Below are 19,748 nucleotides of genomic sequence, written 5' to 3' on the forward strand. Positions count from 1 at the left end.
CACAATGGCAGAAAGACTTAAACTTGGATCTCCCAGATCCATCCAGCACTATCCCCTGGAATCAGTCTTTTCCAAAGCTTAGGACAATATGAGAACTCAGAGAGGGATCTAGATTGCGTCAAGACAGTGGCCATAGCCAGAATGCCAGGGTCACTTGACCCTGATGAACTGGTGAGTGGATTTGTGCAATCCTAATACAAGGCTAGCACAGACCTGGAAAGTTCATTTAGTTTGAAGTGAATTGGCAAACCATAGCTTGGAGACAGTTTTGGTTAGCTCCAACCCTTATTTGCCCTATTGGGGTATTATGTCGAAGTAGGATTAGAACAAATCAGGAAGGGGAAGTAAGAAGTGTGCTCACCCCCATCTTCCTCCTGGTGGCAGTTTTCTGTCAGTCTTTCCCAAAAGTTACTTCCAAGGTCTGGGAATCCCTTTAGAATGGTATTGAGCGTGGTGAAAGGGGATGTGGTTTTGCGGTGGGGGTTGCTGGAAATCAGGGTCTTTATTGACCCCCAGCATTTATGATCATTTATCAAATCTGTGCAGTGTCAAATAGCACATGTGTGGTGGAGGTGCAGTCACAGATCTGCAGGCCTCTTACATAAGTGATGAGCTTGCCTAAAATTACAAATGTGATGGTTAAGATAGTGAAAAAAAAATGTATAACAATGTATGATTTACCTTTGAATCCAATAATGCTAGGTTTATTAGATGATGAGATGTCATGATAAACTGTAAGCTATTGGATTGAGAATGAGCTGTGTGCTTCCTCATTACCCTTCTCCACCTCCCCTTGAGTTGTGGCTTATTAATTTTATAGTCGAATACTATTAAAAAGCTCCCCACTTCTTTACTTCTTGCAGATTGTGGCTATATGATAACTGGTATTTTAAGGCTTGATTATCTTGTTTATTGTGGTTCTGTAAAATAATTTTTTACACTTTGGCTTTCTTCTCAGTGAAACATCTCCTCACACATTTCAGTTAGACCTGTTTTTCAACAATGTCAGCAAACCAAGTGCCCCTGTATTTGACAGGCTAGGAAGGTAAGCAATTCTTTCATAATCTTGGTGCCATTGTAAGACTTAACCAGGGCTAAGGCAAGCCGTGTAAGCCTGGCTACTAGTGTCCTTGTGTCTTGTTTATGAAGAAAACAAGTTGAAGTAAATGAAAATGTAGGCTTTGAGTTTCTCTATTCTACTACTAAATATAAAAATAGATAATTGTCATTCTCATTAGATATTGCTTGAAAAAAGTACCATCGTGAATCTGGTTGTAAAAGATGTTGATGCAGTTTCTTTGACCTTTAACACATATTTCTGTTTTAACAGCCTGGAGTATGATGAGAACTCTTCAATAATTTTCAGACCTAATGCCAAGGTAATGGTCACTTGTAAATTCTGAGATTGACCCTTCTAGTGACAACTCCTGTACAGAGAGAGGCTGGTAACCTCTACACTGGGCTGTGTTTGGATGGGATGTTCTTGGGGTACTTTTGAAGTCTTCTCAGAAAGTTTAATTAGTGCAAAACATAGTTGCTAGGTTTTTCACTAGGGCCAACTATAGAGAGCATCTCTCAACAGTTCTTAAACATGCATACCAGTGGCTAGTCTGTTTCCAAGAGCAGTTCAGAGTGCTGGTTGTTACCTAACTGAAGGACTGCCATCTACCTCATGAGCCTGCCTCAATCCTTTGATCTACATCAGAGTCCCACAATCATTTGAAATAAGGAGGTGATGAGCAGAGCAAGTGCCTTCTCAGTCTTGGAGGATCACATTTGGAATGCCCTTCCCCAGAGGTGCTCACCTGGTTCCCGCTCTTTATTAAAAACAAAGTGTCATCTAAGAAATGCTCTAGGGGGAGACATGATTAGTTTTAGTCCATTGTGTGATGCAGTGCAGGCCATCTGAAGCCCATTAGAAACATTTGGTCTAAGTGGGCCAAGTGCACATGGTAGGGGGACCAGCATTATGCAGCCAGATGCTGTCTCACGTGTGTGTGTGTGTGTGTGTGTGTGTGTGTGTTAGAGAACCTGTGCATGTAGGCCAGTCATGGAGAACCTCTGGCTCACAAGCAGAAGGTGACCTTTAAGTCCTCTCTATCTGACCCATGGGACTCTCATCAAGTCACATCCCTCTGCCCAGCCCATGCCCCTCACATCACAGCTCACCTGTCTTTTTTATATAAAAAATGCTGAGGCTTTCAAAACTATTACAGGATTCTGTGCCTCATGTATTTGCAAAGTGCATTTATATCCTACTGTAACATGTAAGTGAAATCTAACAATGGCATAGCTGGAACTATATTTCATTGCAAATATATACTGGTACTGAGCTTGTAGTGCAGGTGTGCAGCAAGTTAAAGGTTCATCTTTGTTTCTTTTATGTTCTCTCTCCTCCTTTAAAATCCAGGTCAACACTGATGGATTAGTTCTGAGAGGCTGGTACAACTGCTTGACGCTTGCAATATATGGCTCTGTTGACAGAGTAATAAGCCATGATAGGGACTCTCCCCCTCCGCCGCCTCCGCCGCCACCCCCTCCTCAGCAACAAGCAGCTTTGAAAAGAACTCCGAAACCTGGTAAGCATTCCAAAACTAAGCCAATTAAGAAATGCAAATAGAAGTAAGTGATTCCCCCCCACAGAAGTTAAATTATCTACGTCTAAAACGCTTGTGTCTCATTACTTCTTTCACCTGAAGTTTTTGTCTGTGATCTGTAAGTTAATGCATGCACGACTACAGTTTTTTACTGAGTGGTTCATTTTCAGCAACTTCCCAAGTGATGCCACAGGCTTCCCATGAATTTATTTATCTTTATTTATAAGCTCATTTATATGCGTTGTTTTTTTTACAGCTGATGGCGAGAAAGAGGATCAGTTTAATGGCAGTCCTCCACGACCACAGCCTAGAGGCCCAAGAACTCCACCAGGCCCCCCTCCGCCTGATGATGATGAAGATGAGCCAATGCCCGTATCAGGTATTTTGGAACGTAACTTTCTTTCCATTTCTTTCTCACTTGTGTCCACATGCATGCATAATTTAAGTGAGGAGAAAGTGTTGCTGTTTTTCTAGCAGTAGGTATATTTTCCAGCTGCAACTGAATTCACCACTGGGAAGTGGCAGTTGTGACAGGAGATATGATGCATCTATTAGGCTGTTCCATACGGGAGAATTGGCAAACATCTGTATTGGTCCATGGAGGCTAACCTTGCCTTAAAACTACAAAACCAAAGCAGCAGTTTATTAGCATCCTAGCTTGAAGATTTAAATTGTATGGAAAATACACAGGATTCTCTTAGCAGAACATTAAATTACACTATGGGTATTAGTTGTTTAGTTTTTGTTGTTTGCTTTCTCTTTCTTTTTGAAAATGACAGTTGTTTAAATTAATTTTGCTGTGGATTCCAATCTTTCCAGTGGTTGGGGAGAAAGATGACGATGTTGATCACAGAGAGGATTACTTTGAGCCCATTTCTCCTGATCGGACGTCCGTTCACCAGGAGGGTCCATATTCTGATGAAGCAGAAGTGGAAGAAGACCAGCCCGAAGAAGTGGATGATGAAGAGGGGGTGGATGTTGAGGAGGAGGAGGAAGATGAAGAGGATGACGATGGTCAAACAGTAGAGAGTATTCCAGAAGATGAAGAAGAGGATGAAGAGGAGGAGGAGGAGGATGATGAAGAAGAAGAGGATGTTGAAGAAGAGGAGGAGGGTGAAGGTAGGCAAATACAGAAACGGCTGAGGACTGAGTTGCACGTGCATATGTGTTCTTTCATCACAGAACAGTTGATTTTCAGCTGAATGTGTGAACTGTCCCTAATGAAAATATTGAGTAGTGTCCAAGCTTTATTGATAACAGATCTGTTGAAATTAATGCACCTAATGTCATATTCATTAATTTCAGTTGGTTTACCTTGAGTAAAATCACCCATTGTTTGATTTGACTGTGGGGCATTCAAACGTTCTGTGTTACTTAACCTGTGTCAGTCAGTTCACACTAGTTGTCTCTAGAAGCTAATAATGATACGTGGTATGTGTGTGTGATCTGGTCCTGAGACAGTGGAATATATGTAGTATTTTTTTGGGAAGCCAAGCACTTCAGAGGACACCAGGGAAGAGATTTTGAAGGTTTTGTGGTGTATAGGTTTTCTACCTTTTCTGTCAAAATATTATTTGTGCTATAACTGCAGTTGTGAGTCATTGTCTTTTTATGTTTGCGGTGACACGAGAGAGAGCCCTTCTCAGTGGTGGTGTCCTGATTGTGGAACTCCCCCTCATTAGGAGATATGACTGTCTCCTTTACTCATGAGTTTTAGACATCAATTTAAATACTTCTCCATATGAGGGAGGTTCAGAGGGTGGTTACACAAGAGGAGAGTTTTTCAGTGGTGGGCCCCCTTTTTGAAATACTCTCCCTAGGGAAACTTTCCTGGTATCATCAGCTTTTGGGTGATAGATGCTTCTGTTTGCTAGTCTTCAGTTAGTCTCTGTTGTGCTGCTCATCTTTTAGTGGGGTACAGTAGGGCTAGTCCTTGGATGAGCATTTTAAGAGTTTTGTATTGTACATTGTTTTTCAGTTTGACTTTTAATTGATTTAAATTATTCATATTTTATCTTAAGTTGCTTTAATACTTTTTTTGTATAAAGTGACTAACAAATACTACAAATAATTTTTTCATACAGTCCTTTGGGTGAGGACTGTAAGCTGGATATGGTGGTTTGAATGTTGCTGCGGAATGGTTTGAGTGGTTTCCTTGTATTTTAGTCTGACTGTATTGTGGTATTCACCACTTCAAGATCCTACGAGATAGATGGTGGTCCTGAAATAAATAAAAACCAAGGTTAAGAATTCTCCTTGTGGAGATAATCTAATTATATGGTGCAATTATATATTTCTCCTGTTAGTTGATACCTTTTGGTCCTGTGTGTGAGTGTGTAGCTGATGGGTTGGCAAAGCATCCTGCAGATGTTTTAACTGCTGGGGCTCCCATGTTTATGAGCAAAAGGGGAGAAGATGGTTTATTTTTCAAAACTGTAATTAATGGATGGGTGTTATTTGTTGCTTATTTTGGTTCAATGGATTCAACAAGGTAATTATAAAACTTTTCTTTTCAGGGGATGATGGTTATGAGCAGATTTCAAGTGATGAAGATGGAATTGCTGACTTGGAACGTGAGACGTTTAAGTACCCGAGCTTTGACATTGAGTACACTGCTGAGGATCTAGCCAGAGTGCCACCTGTGACCTATGATCCTTTTGATAGGGAACTTGGGCCTCTTCTGTACTTTAGCTGTCCCTACAAGACCACTTTTGAAACCGAAGTTGCTAAGATGAAAGATCAGGATCCAGACAAGGAAAATTCAGGGGCAGTTGAGACCTCAACTAAATTGACCGAACTCCTAGAATTATATCAGGAGGAGAGGGGTGCAAAGTGGGTCACTGCTCTGGAAGAAATTCCAAGTTTAATAGTCAAAGGGCTAAGCTACTTGCAGTTAAAGGACCCAAATCAGGATTATATAAGCCAGTTGGTTGACTGGACAATGCAGTCATTAAACCTACAGGTAGCCCTGAGACAGCCGATCGCTTTGAATGTCCGTCAGCTTAAAGCTGGGACAAAACTTGTCTCCTCGCTGGCAGAATGTGGAACTCGGGGGATAACGGGCCTGTTGCAAGCCGGAGTAATTAATTCTCTATTTGAACTGCTGTTTGCGGATCATGTCTCCTCTTCTCTTAAACTCAATGCTTTCAAAGCTTTGGATAGCGTTGTTAGCATGACTGAAGGAATGGAGGCATTTTTGAGGAGCGGCTCAGAGGTGCATGAAAAAAGTGGTTACCAGAGACTACTGGAGCTCATCCTTCTGGATCAGACAGTAAGGGTCGTCACTGCCTGCTCTGCAATTCTACAGAAATGCCACTTCTACGAGGTTTTGTCCGAGGTCAAAAAGTTTGCTGACCAGTTAGCGGAATATCCTCCATCTCTTCCTAATCACACTGAGCCTGAGCAGGATACGGACACGGGACTCGAAAGGGGTAACCAGGAATATGAAAATGATGTGGACACTCCAATGGATATGGACAGCCTTCTGGAGTCCTCCAGTATGAGTGAAGGAGAAGTGGAGAAACTCATTAACCTTTTGGATGAGATCTTGCATTTGATGGAGACTGCCCCTCACACTATGATCCAGCCACCGGTGAAATCTTTCCCAACAACAGCACGTATTACAGGGCCACCAGAAAGGGACGACCCTTTCCCAGTGCTCTTTAGGTGAGTGGCCTTAGTTTTTTTATATGTTTCAAAGGGATACCTGTTTGTTTGCTTTCTGCCACTTGGTTGTTGACATAAGTACTTGTCATGCATGTCATGTGTGCTGCTTAATAAGGGTCTTTCAATGTTGGGAGATGTTCCAGCCTAGACTGTTGTCTCTTTTCCCCCTTTCCCACCCTGTGTCTTCTGTCATGCCATCTCATAACTAAACAAAACTCCTCCACTGTCTTCGTCAAGTCTCTTCACTCTAATCCTTTAAGTCAGTGAGGTGGTGGAGAACAGTGACAGACTTGAACTGAGAAGATCTGGATTCAAATTCCTGCTCACGTTTGAAGATTAGTGAGTGCTTGTGGGCACATCACAATTTCTCAGGTTCTATTGCAGTGGTCATTAATTCCACTGGGTCTGTTCTGAGTAAAACTTTATTGAATCCCACCCACACTTGTACACTTCTGCAGCTATTTCACATACCATTGCATTGAAAGTAGTAATAAAAAGTTCTGCCAATGTACTATATTTTGAAGTGGAATTGAGCATGCTGCTTCTTACATATTTCCAGGTACCTGCATAACCACAATTTCTTGGAATCTGTCACGTTGCTGTTATCCAATCCAATAACGAATGTGCACCCTGGGGTGCTGCAGTCCACCAGGGATATACTGAGATTTTTGGCACAGTCCCAGAAGGGCCTTCTTTTCTTCCTCTCTGAGTATGAAGCCACAAACCTGCTGGTTCGAGCCTTTTGCCATTTCTCTGACCCTGATCAAGAGGAAGGTCTCCAGACTGATGGGGCAAGCGATGAAGCCTTTCCCCCATGGCTTCTTCATTCAACACAGACGCTGCAGTGCATTTCAGAACTATTCTGCCATTTCCAGCGCTTCACAGCTACTGATGAAACTGACCATTCAGATCTCCTGGGAACGCTTCATAACCTTTACCTGATCACTTTTAACCCCGTGGGAAGAGCTGCTGTTGCCCATGTCTTCAGCCTTGAGAAGAATCTCCAGAGTCTTATTACTTTAATGGAGTTCTATTCCAAAGAAGCATTAGGGTAATTATCCTATTTTTTTTAACCTTGCTTTAGGTTTTATGCTTTTAAATGGATGTTTGCAGGTTGATGTGGGTTTCACAAACTTTTAATTTGGGGTTGTTCCTTGTTATGGAACTTTGCTGCAGTACAGAATCCAACTTCTTACCCTCCTCATTTTTCTCCTTTTAGAAGCCTTCCCTTTAAAGAAGTGAACCGGGCTTTCCTTGTTCTGGGGTGGTACATGCTTATTCCTCAGCATAGTCTGAGGATATGTATGGGCTGGCCCATGAGTTAGTAACCTCTTCATCCCAGTCGATGCTTGGTGATTTGGCTCTGATTGCTGCTGGGCAGACAGGAAATCCTTGAGATGTTTAAACAGATTTCTCACCCCCACTCTCCAATTCCTGCTTTTAAATGGGTGGGCTCAGGATAACTAGGTCTGAAAATATAGCTCTACAGCATATGAAGCTGTCCTACTTCCTCTGAAAAACCCCCCACAAAAACACCGTAGATAATATGAAAGAATAGCTAAAAGCAAAGCCAAACATTTTAAAACCAAGGAACAAGGGGAGCAGCAAGCATGTTGTGCTTCCTCCTCATCTTAATGTCCTGTAAGATTGATCTTTTGCATATCCACCAGTGTGGAGATTTGCAGGTTATCTGCACAGAAGTTCTATGTTGCATGTGACAGAAATGTGGTGGAACAGGAAGTGTAAGCTGCATGGCTGTTTTCTGATTCCTTCATGTTGTTATGAGAGCATTTCATGCTTGTCTGAAACTGGCTACACAGATCAAGAGCATAATTTAGATAAACATATCTTAGATGCTGGAGTTAAATTCACAATCAAAAGAGTGGGGTTTTCAGATCAAAGTGGCATACACAACTTTAGCTTGTGCTAAGGAGGTGAATGTTTGCCTGTGGCATTGCTTGTATGGATTTGAAATCAGAGCCATTCTTTATCCCTCCTGTAGGTTACTGCTATATTCTGATCAATATAATTGACGTTTCTGTTTTGAGTTCTGAAAAGATTATGAGAAACTAGGAGAAAAGGCTGAGTCAATCAATCATTTGCAAACTCCCACTTGTAGTATGAACTTTTTTCTTCTCCATACAAAATAATCGTTTTGTAAATGAAAATCTGAATAGTATTCTGTAAGTATACGTGTAAGGATTCAAATGTGAAGTGTGTCATAATTTTCAGAAAAATCTGTTTCAGCGATTCCAAGTCAAAGAAGTCAGTTGCCTATAATTATGCTTGCATCCTTATTCTGCTGGTGGTTCAGTCCTCCAGTGATGTCCAAATGCTTGAGCAGTATTCGGCACCCCTGTTGAAGCTTTGCAAAGCTGATGAAAATAACACCAAACTACAAGGTACAGTATGTGCTGTTAATGGGGCAGTTGCTGGAAGCAGTTTAGGAGAAATATTTTTGGTGTCTGCTAAGGCTCTCCTGACCTTCTGGTTTTTGATAATGCGAGTAATGAGATTCCTTTGGTAAATACAGATTACTAGAAAGGCTCATTGAAAAACTGTGTAGCTTTTTTCCTAGTGTCAAAGAGGCTTTGTGACACAGAAAATTCTCTTGTTTGTGTAGCGTACTGTTCATTGGTGGGAGTCATTCAGTAACTGCAGAAAAATGTTCAGTGTTTGAAATCTTCTAAGGAAGCAATGTAGGGGGCTCCTGTTCAAAGAACAAACTAAAAAAAGTCACTGGACACTGATGATGACCTGAGAGCTTCCATTGTAAGTGTGTTTCTCAAATTGGAGCTGTTGTAATCTTGTCATGCCCACTTCAAGACAATGACAGATGAAATGAGACCACTTTGTGTGCAGGCTTTTACATTGCACGGACTGTTTTACTATACATAGCTTTTTAAAGTCCCAAGCAGCCTTGGGTCAGAATATCTAGGGAATCCCACCTGGCCATGTTAGCCTGCCTGGGACCTTCATTCCACATCATCCTGCATCTGAAACAAGGCAAATAGGAGGTAGGAGAGAGAGCCTTTTTGGCTATAGTGCTGAAGATTTGTAAAGACCTCTCAATAGGTGTGCCTCACTCCTTCATGACCTGCCTTTAGCCTGGTGATAAAGGCAACATTACAAAACTACCTTTATTAGAATCTTGATTTTTATCATGAATTGTGCTGTTTTAAAATGCTGTGCTGATTCTGTGTTTTTAAAGCTCTGTTTTGGTTTTCTTCCTGCCAGTACTTCCATTGAATTTTCAGTCTGTTTTTGTTTTTGAGAGACAAGATAGCCTTGGCTTGCATACAATAAAGACTAAGAAATTCAAGTTATTCTGAGCTGAGGAAAAAACTTTCATTTTAGAATATGCACACAGGATGCCTTTGTAGCTAAGATGGGGTTTAATATTGAATATTCAAGAGATTAAATGTTTGAATTATGCTGGGCAAAATTGCCTTTTGGGACAAATAAATTGTCATGGTTCAGATACTTTTTATGGCATCAAATCCAATATTAAAACCTTTTCAAAATCCTTGTAAGAGTCATAAAGCTGCAACCACATATGTTGCAGTAAGTTGAATTGAAATCATAGGGATTTATTCCCACATAGGATAGCAGCCCAAGTCATACTAATTTCCTCCCACTGCTGAATGGAAGTGAACCTTTTTGATTGTTTTAATGCAAATAAGCTAACTTTTGATAAAGACATCCCTGGACCTATAGAAATAGATCTTCAGCAGTGTTCTTGGTGCTCTCAGCTGAAGAAATCAGCTGAAATGTGGTATAATAGAGAATAATTTCAGACCAAATCAAAACCAAAATTTGGCTCATATGTATGCATTGAGTCTTTATTCTTTGAATTAAAGCAGCTTTAATGTTGTATTAAAAGTTAACTTGATTTATATACAAAGGCCTGTAGCTCTAATGCTTGTCACTGTATTTTTGGAATGCATAATTTTACATAATGCAACATTCTTCAAGTTTCCTTGTTTGTTTTAGAACTTGGCAAATGGCTGGAACCCTTGAAAACACTTCGGTTCGAAATTAATTGCATCCCAAATCTCATTGAATACATTAAGCAGGTTAGTAAAAACCATTTTCAATGCCTGCATTTTCTTAAAAATCCACACCTAGCTATTTCATTTGTTGATCTTTTGCAATTGTATATACAGGAGGCAAAATTCTTTGTTTTCACAGTTCTGATTGCATAGGGTTATCATAAAGTTTGCTTGGTACTCCTTTATCCAGAAATGTTTTGTTACAAGTACATTCTATATTGGACCATTTTGCGTGGTGTTTGCTCAGAAGCAAGATAAATTTCTCTATTGCACCCATTTTTGTTGAATATTGATCTTTAATAACATGAGTCTTATTTTTCAAATTTTATTTTAAAGAATATTGATAGCTTGATGACCCAGGAAGGAGTCGGTCTTCCTACTGCACTTCGTGTCCTGTGCCATATTGCATGCCCTCCACCACCTGTTGAAGGTATAATACTTGCTTTTAACATTGTTCCATTTCCTTTATAAGAGTACATCAGATTTAATCACCACCTCCTTTAGCCATATTGAAGTAAATTGTTTCTTTGGACCATTTTCTGTTGCTGACAGAGCATGTAGAATTTTGGGATGGGAAAGTAAAATGTAAGGATTCTGTGCCCCATGATAAATTTGATGTCATCTAAAAATATATGTTCTTGGTCATGGACAGAAGTCTCATAAAAAGGAATCATTGCACCTGATCTATATTTTCCTAATGACTGAGATCAAGGCACAACATGGTTTTTCTCTTTCCTCCCCTCCTCCATTCCCCATTTCCTCCTAAAGGTCAGCAGAAGGACCTGAAATGGAACCTTGCAGTCATACAGATGTTCTCTTCTGAAGGAATGGACACTTTTATTCGTGTTCTGCAAAAGCTAAACAGCATTCTTATTCAGCCCTGGAGACTCCATGTCAACATGGGGACTACCCTCCACAGAGTCACTACGATTTCCATGGCCCGGTGCACCCTCACCCTCTTGAAGACCATGTTGACCGAACTGCTGCGTGGAGGGTCCTTTGAGTTCAAAGATATGCGTATTCCTTCCGCACTTATTTCTTTACACATGCTCCTGTGTTCTATTCCCCTCTCGGGACGTTTAGACAGCGATGAACAAAAAATCCAGAATGACATTGTCGACATTTTGTTGACTTTTACCCAGGGGGTTAATGAGAAGCTAACCATCTCGGAGGAAACTCTGGCCAATAACACTTGGTCGCTCATGCTAAAAGAGGTCCTCACTTCTGTTCTGAGAATTCCTGAAGGGTTTTTCTCTGGTCTTATACTGCTTTCTGAGTTGCTGCCTCTGCCGCTTCCCATGCAGACCACTCAGGTATGTAAAAACTACCAATTATTTGTAAAAGGCAAGAAAATTAAAAGACTGGTGAAGAGGATGGGTAGGTAAGAATGGACTGATAAAGAGTTGTGCAGTGGATCTATCCATTTGACGGATTGTATACCAACCTCCCTCAACCTGGTGACCCCCAGTGTCATTGGACTCCCATCAGTCCCAGCCAGCATAGTGAATGGTCAGGGATGATGGGAATCATAGTCCAGCCACATGTGGAGAGATGCAGGCTCCCCATCTCTCATTTAAAGGGCTGATAGAGGGGATCCGTCCTTTTGATGCTGGATGATGAGTAGGGATATTCATCCTTAGCTGGGAGGCAATAACTCTATATATTGGAGCACATATATTGGCTACAAGGGTTTTCGTGATTGCCTAAAGAGCACCAGGTAGTGTGCCTTGCATGTGGTGTTGGAGAAGAACTGTATGTTTTGGCACTCTCATAAGAGTTAATTTTGCTTTTCTGACAGGTCATTGAACCACATGACATATCGGTGGCTCTCAACACTAGGAAACTGTGGAGCATGCATCTTCACGTTCAAGCGAAATTGCTGCAAGAAATAGTACGGTCCTTCTCTGGCTCCACCTGCCTGCCTATTCAGCACATGCTGAGACGCATTTGCGTTCAGTTGTGTGACTTGGCTTCGCCAACTGCTCTCCTTATTATGAGGACTGTTTTGGATCTGCTTGTAGAAGATTTGCAAAGGTACGGTTTTATACATTGTCCTAAGGGTCTTTAAGTAGCAGTGCTAACCTGGTGCCCTTCAGAAGTTTTGGTCTATGACTCTCACCATAGCTGTGCAGATTAAGGATGATGGGAGTTTTGTTGAAGGCTTCTGTAGAACCTTTGCATGTTGAGGCTGGAAAATGGGCTATGCCTCTCCTATCTTATTCATGAATAGGCAGTGGCTGCCTTGGATTTAGGCCTTCTGTTTCTCTCCGTGCATGGTGATGGCTCTTGAAGGATGGAGCTGTGTGATGGCTCCTCCAGCTGGGAAATCCTGAGGGCTGCAGTAAATTCCTGCATGTATGGCATGAATATGACATGGAGAGGTGGGCTTCATACAGTTGGTAATAAGAGATGCCTCCACAAATGGAGAGGGCTGAAACATAGCATTTCTTTTCAATACTTTGTTAGGCTTACTGGCTTTGGATACCAAAGTCAAAACTAGTGGTTATCTCATCTTCGCTGGCAACTAGATACACAGCTAATTAATGACCACAACCTGAAAACTATCAAATTACAGTGGTACCTCGGGTTAAGAAATTAATTCGTTCCAGAGGTCCATTCTTAACCTGAAACGGTTCTTAACCTGAGGCGTGCTTTCGCTAATGGGGCCTCCTGCTTCTGCTGTACCGTTGGCGATTTCCGTTCTTATCCTGGGGCAAAGTTCTTAACCTGGAGCAGCCACTTCCTGGTTAGCGGAGTTTGTAACCCAAAGCGTCTGTAACCCGAGGTACCACTGTAATGGCAATAAGCTCATTTGTGACAAAATCAGTGACACTACAGTGGAAAAATTGCAGATAGATAGGTATTATATTATATATATACCCACACGCACACACGTGTATGAATCTTTTAATGGAAATTTCAGATCTGAAGTTTGTTTTGTCATAAACATGCATGCGGTATATTTGTCTTTTCTAATAAGAGCATTGGTGTCACTTCAGCAACCCAGAAGACAAAGAGAAGCAATACACTGGCCAGACTACCCGCTTGCTTGCGTTACTCGATGCCCTGGCTTCACACAAAGCTTGTAAACTGGCTATTTTGCACTTGATTAATGGAACTGTGAAAGGGGATGAGAAGTATGCTGAAGTTTTCCCGGAGCTTTTGTCTTTAATGCGAGCTGCAGGGGACAACATTATTCACCAGCAGTGTGCTGAGTTCTTGGCTTCTATTTTGCAGTCTCTCTGCGATCAGGTATTTAAAAATGAAAATCTAAAGAACCCTTTAATTTCATTCTGTATTGATTGTGCACATGTTGTCATGCATGTGGGGGTTGTCATGCATGTGGGCAGTGGGGGGGGGGCTGTCCTGGAAGAAGTGCAAGTCTCCCCTTAGCAAACATGACAGGCTTGTCCAAGAAAATACAAAAAGGATGTCCCTACTCTCCATCTCCCCAGAACACCTAGCCAGCATGCCTTCAAGGAAGGAGAAAAATATACATGGAGGAAAACCAATGTAAGCTAAAAGGTGTGTGTGTGTCTGTATAAATACTTCGTTTGTTTCCCAGATATAAATCTCTGCTCATTTCAAATCTCAATACACATTCCGATTGGTTCTCTCTGGTCATACCCCTGAACAACTGTATTCATTAAAAACCTGTTCTTTATTAATTCACAAATTGCACCAAGGCTGAATCTTCTTTCAGGAATTCATAAGTTGCACCAAGATTGAGTCCCTCTTCCTTTAATTGCATTCCTAAGTCTTATAAAACTATGCCATACCTATTTCCCGAGCCTGTTAGAAGAACCTTGAAACTGTTTGGTTTCTGGCAGAGAGGGATTGTTGCTGCCATCAACTCCTACCATAAATCTACCTCTCCTTTTCCAAACTAATTGCATATAGGCTATATTTGCACAGCTATATAGTACCACCCCTATCTATTCTCGCTGAGGCTGGTGGGACTTCATTGTCACCAAAGGGCCTCAGATTCCTAATTCTTTTAGTAGCTGCACTCAAGAGCAGGCCGTTTCAAGTTCCGCTTTATAGAGCTTAATGAAACGACTGTTGAGTGACACTTCATGTTTCTTTGCAAAGCTAAATGCTTTTAAATAAGTTTGGCCAGGAATCAGAAATTAGTTCTCAAGAGATCTAACAGGTTGTGAACAGCACTCCGTGCTTCATGGCAGACATTGCAGCTGTGGACAGTCTTGTAACTGTGAAGTCCTGTGGTGTGTGATAGTAGAGCTTTGCTTTTTGAAAACCCCACTCGGTTGGTGCAAGCTCTAAAGTGGCTTTTGCCATGGCCCCAAGGGATGTCTGTGTGCCTTTCTGCCTTTTGTAGTACTGTGATTTCTCTTTGCAGGATATTGCATTGGTCTTGCCCAGTTCCACGGAGAGCACTCTCTCTGAATTGGAGCAGCTTTCAAATTCGTTGCCAAGCAAGGAACTCATGGCTTCCATCTGTGACTGCCTGATGGAGACATTTTCTAATGCTGAAAGCAGCTATAACTGTTTGCTGACTTGTATCAGGACAATGATGTTCCTTACTGAGCACGATTATGGATTCTATCACCTGAAGAGGTACAGTCCACACATACTCACACCGCAAAAATGTTTAGTTCAGCTCACTCCCCCCCCCCATGGGGCTTACAAAGCAGAATATTGTGCTTAATGTAATGTCAAATGTCACAGGCAACGGTAACAGCAAGAACATACCAGTGTGGCATTTTTTGGTGCTGTTGGATCTTCTCTTTCCCTTGGAAAGAATTGTTCAAAGCTAACTGCATAATAAAACACTCAATTTGCAGATTCCTTTTAAAAAAAGGATCTGGCAGTGTTCTTGTATAGTACAAATTCTTTTGTGAAGATGTTAATTAGGGCTTCTGGCGGATTAATGAAACCTTAGTCAGTTCATCACATGGGTTTCATTAAGTCATCAGATTTGCTTTAATGTGCATGTAATTGAGCCACAATTCTGAACAAAGCATGCTTGTTTTATTTCAGGTAGTGTCTGATGTGGTGTAAAAGGTATTATCTTAGAAGATGTATTCCCTCCTATATGTGAGAGGAGGAATTGCTTCTTCTAAGCTTTTGTTTTGGATTTAAAACATTTTAAAAATGCTGTTTAATTAATCAAGGACATCCTTTTAATTAACTGAAACATTGAAATACATATAAGTTCATTCAGTTGTGTTTCTGAAACTGCCTATGTTTTAAGTGCTTTAGATCTATTAATCATATTATTTTCATATGTTGTGTCAAAAACTGGATTGTTAACAACCTTTTTCTTTGAAACGAAAACAGCTCTCTAAGAAAACACTGTGGGGCTCTGCACACTGGATTGAAGCGAGTAGTGAGCAGCTTTAATAAGGACCCTGGAGAACTTGCGTCTTCATTTCTGGATTTCCTGAGACAGATACTGAATTCTGATACACTGGTGAGTAAATGTGTACAGAGGGCTTTCTGAAGCTTTGCCTTTATTGCATTCTGTTGCATTTCAGCTCAGGAAAAGTAGCTGCAGTTTTCTTTAAAGCGTACAGCTGTAATACTTCCATCATACTTCCAAATTATGGTTATCTAACAGAATCCCAAAGGGCCAATTTTATTTATTTATTATTCAAGGGGATTTACCGTATTTTTCGCCCTATAGGACGCACTTTTTCCCCTCCAAAAATGAAGGGGAAATCTGGGTGCGTCCTATGGGGCGAATGCAGGCTTTCGCTGAAGCTTGGAAAAGCAAGAGGGGTCGGTGCAGCGCCGGGCGCGCTGAAAGCAGAGCGCCCGGCACTTCGGGAACACATCCGCAGCATAGGCAGCGGATAGCAGCCTGCTTCCCGCAGCGCTGGGCATGCTGAAAGCAGAGCGCCCGGCGCTTAGGGAACACATCCGCAGCCTAGGCAACCCTGCAGGAGTTCCCCGCAGGGCTCCCCACACTGCGGATAGCAGCCTGCCGCCCGGCGCGAGAGGCACCCTGAAGCAGAGCGCCCCTCGCGCCGGGCAGACATCGGCCAGCCCCACAAGCTCGGGGGACAGCAGGGAGGCGCAGCGCCGCCATCCCGCTGTTCCTCGACCTGGTTCGGTTTCCCCGACCTGGTTTGGGGGGGGGAATGGAATTCCCCCCCCCTTTATTTCCCCCCAAAAAACTAGGTGCGTCCTATGGGACGAAAAATACGGTATTTCCTACTTTTCTGTTACAATAATAATACTTAAGGTGGCTTACATCATTTAAAAAATGTACACACACAGACACACACACAAACACATACAAACTCGAAACAACAAATAAGTAAACATTAAATCAGTAAAAACAGAATATAGTTTGCAGCAGGTGAAAACAAAGGAAATGTGAAAACCATTCAACCTGGTAGGTTATGTGCTGGCAGGGATAAAAATGCCTTAATAGAGTAGTGAAAACCCATGAGAGAGACAGAGAGAGAGTTCTAGCAAGAAACGTTTGAAGGTGGTTTTACAGGGAGATGTCAAAAAAAAATGTCATCAGTTAACTGCATTATGGTGCTGTGGTGTTACTGCTTTTGTACTCACGTAATGTACTTAATCTTCCTTAGGGATGTTGTGGGGATGACGGAAGTCTTGCAGAAGTTGATGGAGCCCATCCTGCCAGAACTTTGGGTCTTACCACTGCAGAATTAAAATACCAATTACAAAACAAAGAAGAAACTCCTGAAAATCTGCTCCTCGAGCTTGAAAAGCTAGTTTTGGTAATGTAATGTTCATATTTTTGGGTGTCGGTGCCAGATGTTTGAGAGTTAGGAGTCTGATAGTTTCTCATTGCTACTGTTCTGATTTGATTGTAATGCATTTTATATGTCTTTTTAAACATTTGTGTATACATTTTTATGCAGTGTTTCTGAACACTGCCTATGTATCTTAACTAGATGACGGTCAGGCTACAAATATTAATAATAATTATAATTTGTAAGTAGTGATAAAGCTAGGATGATTGTGTTGCCACTGTTTAGTACTGTTAGGAATGATCACTGTGGTTATTAGTTATGCATATTAAGCTTAGCTTTACATAAAATTATCAGGCTATACCTCTTGAACTTATTTATTACATTTTTCCTGCCCTTCCTCCCATGACGAATTGGCTCCACCGCTTACAATTTGTTTCTCAATAGCCCTGTACATGTACTAGATAACACTATAATAAATCTGAGTAGACCTATTGAAATCAGTCCATTGATTTCAGTATGATTGACTTTATGTCCATGATGCCATATGTCCATGATGTCAGCTGAACATGTATTTATTGAAAGAGTTGCTGCTAGTTTGCTGTATCTTATCAGGTGGCAACAATACTTAAATTTTGTCTGAGCTGCTAGTGATTGCAGTGTTCCTTACACAGGAGCGCTCAAAAGAAGATGACAGTCTGGAATCTTTATTGGACAATGTTGTTGGACTTCGGCAGATGCTGGAATCTGCTGGTGATCCTTGTCCACTGAGTGATCAAGATGTAGAGCCAATCCTTCCTGTACCAGAATCTCTCCAGCATCTTTTTAATAATAGGTAAGGTGCTGAATGTGCATCTGTGTCTGTGAAGAACTAGAATCTCTGAAAACCAGGTGTGTGTGGTGGTATATTTGGGACCGTGTTTAACTTCATGCATTTATCTTTACGGGCTATATGCATTACAACAGAGATTACCCAGTTCTCTTGTCTCAGTCCATCACCACACCCCCTTTCCCCCCGCAAATGATAGGTTGAGGTTCTGAGAGTTGTCCAATTCTAGATCTTGTGACACAAGTATTGCACAAGTATGATGGATGTGCTTCTTTGTCAATTGTGATATCTCCCCTTCTTTTTGTCAACATTGCTAAATGTCTCTTCTGATCCTTCTTTATTTGGAAATAATAGACGTTGAGTAGTCCAGCTTTCTTTTTATCATTGATCAGTGTCTTTCTTGAACAAAGCATAGACTCAATGTGTCCTTTTCGTTTGTCTTGTTTTAAACATACATAAAATTGTTTTCAACTTATGCACCATTACTTATCACAGTATTGGTTTATCACAGTGTTGATTGTGAACCGTGTCCCTGGACAGATAGAAGGACAGGGCATATGTTTTTAAAATAACAAAATAAATAGTGTACCAATTGCTAAACAAAATACAGACGTGATACGGTCCATGTCCTAGAAGGCTGTCAGGCTGTTTTTGATGACATAGGAAAGTAAAGCGCTTGATAGACATTGCAAAGAATAAGAGACAAGAGCACCTGGTCATAGCAGAGGTGCAAGCCATGTTCTCCATTGGGCATTAGGATGCTCCAAGTGGGATTGTGTTCTTGAGGAAGGAAGTGGTGAAGCCATGGCTCTTTAGGAAACGTTTTATTGTAGGAGTGGATGATGAATACCAGTTGGTAACATTTATTTCATATGGAGACAGCGAACACTGACCGTTATTTTTTTTAAAATACATTTGCTATTACAGGACTGCATACATCTTGGCAGATGTCATGGATGACCAGCTGAAATCTATGTGGTTCTCGCCATTCCAGGCTGAAGAAATTGAAACTGACCCTGACATGGTAAAAGTCTTGAGTTTTTAATACTTGAATGGGTGGGAACTGGAGCATTTCCAGCTTAATTGTCAGCAGTATTTTTGAGACCCCATTCATAGTGTAAGCAACAAAGAGGAATGTGAGGAATGTAGACAGATAAAAATGGGATACTCATTTAGCAGCAGCCTTCTAAGAGTGTTTCCTGTTTGGGGATGCTGACAGTTGTCTGGGGGAATGATTAAAGTGGAATGAATTTCTCATTCTTACAGGTAAAGGTTGACTTAATTGAACTGTCGGAAAAAGGATGCAGTGACTTCGACCTGCAGGCGGAGCTGGAGAGGTCGTTTTTGACAGAGCCTACTTCTCCGGGTCGGACAAAAACCACAAAAGGTTTTAAACTTGGCAAACACAAGCACGAGACGTTTATAACTTCCAGGTAACCAGTGGTTTTGATTGTGACTGTGTGCCTTAAGGTGGATTTCGATTTTGCCATTGCACTGGTGATGTATTTGTAATCACGGCATAGTGGGATCCAAGTAGATTTGAGTGACTTGAAAGGGTCCCTCCCACAAGTTGTTCTGCTGCAGCACTCTCTTTGAAAACCAAAATTTTTTAAAAAACCAGATTTTACATTAACAGATTTTGCTGGTGCAAGGGAAGGGAGTGGAGGAGGAATGGTTCCTGTGAATGATAGAACTAACATGGGTTATAAAAGGCAGAATCTAGTTCTACCCAGAAGAAATTTAAAAGAGCCTGGGTTGGAAAAAAGCATCTTACATCCTCTAAAATGCTGCAGACAGGTGTGCCCGAGCAAAAACAAGAAAATTGACTGTGATAGGAACCTTAGAATGCAACACCTTTCTGTGTATTTTGCCATATAATAAGGTGGTACACATAAAGGAAGGGATCTCTTCTTCT

At 41.3% G+C, this 19,748-nt stretch overlaps 1 protein-coding gene across 2 annotated transcripts in view; it reads left to right on the top strand.

Annotated features, from left to right (window-relative positions):
- VIRMA (vir like m6A methyltransferase associated) overlaps positions 1 to 19,748 on the top strand; it is a 31,263-nt gene that overhangs the window by 3,866 nt on the left and 7,649 nt on the right. Inside the window, exons 3-21 of one of the 2 annotated variants that reach the window (XM_081013258.1) lie at positions 959 to 1,045; positions 1,331 to 1,379; positions 2,411 to 2,579; positions 2,854 to 2,976; positions 3,417 to 3,716; positions 5,114 to 6,263; positions 6,823 to 7,314; positions 8,496 to 8,665; positions 10,257 to 10,339; positions 10,652 to 10,745; positions 11,084 to 11,628; positions 12,114 to 12,349; positions 13,315 to 13,567; positions 14,676 to 14,893; positions 15,617 to 15,749; positions 16,879 to 17,031; positions 17,679 to 17,839; positions 18,761 to 18,857; positions 19,100 to 19,266. In XM_081013258.1, the coding sequence (XP_080869384.1) occupies positions 959 to 1,045; positions 1,331 to 1,379; positions 2,411 to 2,579; positions 2,854 to 2,976; positions 3,417 to 3,716; positions 5,114 to 6,263; positions 6,823 to 7,314; positions 8,496 to 8,665; positions 10,257 to 10,339; positions 10,652 to 10,745; positions 11,084 to 11,628; positions 12,114 to 12,349; positions 13,315 to 13,567; positions 14,676 to 14,893; positions 15,617 to 15,749; positions 16,879 to 17,031; positions 17,679 to 17,839; positions 18,761 to 18,857; positions 19,100 to 19,266 (4,680 nt within the window). The remainder of the gene's footprint in view (positions 1 to 958; positions 1,046 to 1,330; positions 1,380 to 2,410; positions 2,580 to 2,853; positions 2,977 to 3,416; positions 3,717 to 5,113; positions 6,264 to 6,822; positions 7,315 to 8,495; positions 8,666 to 10,256; positions 10,340 to 10,651; positions 10,746 to 11,083; positions 11,629 to 12,113; positions 12,350 to 13,314; positions 13,568 to 14,675; positions 14,894 to 15,616; positions 15,750 to 16,878; positions 17,032 to 17,678; positions 17,840 to 18,760; positions 18,858 to 19,099; positions 19,267 to 19,748) is intronic. The other variant, XM_081013259.1, reaches the window with a different exon arrangement.

The sequence above is a fragment of the Podarcis pityusensis genome, assembly GCF_964106645.2.
Source record: "Podarcis pityusensis genome assembly, chromosome: 7".
NCBI classification, from domain to species: Eukaryota; Metazoa; Chordata; class Lepidosauria; order Squamata; family Lacertidae; genus Podarcis; species Podarcis pityusensis.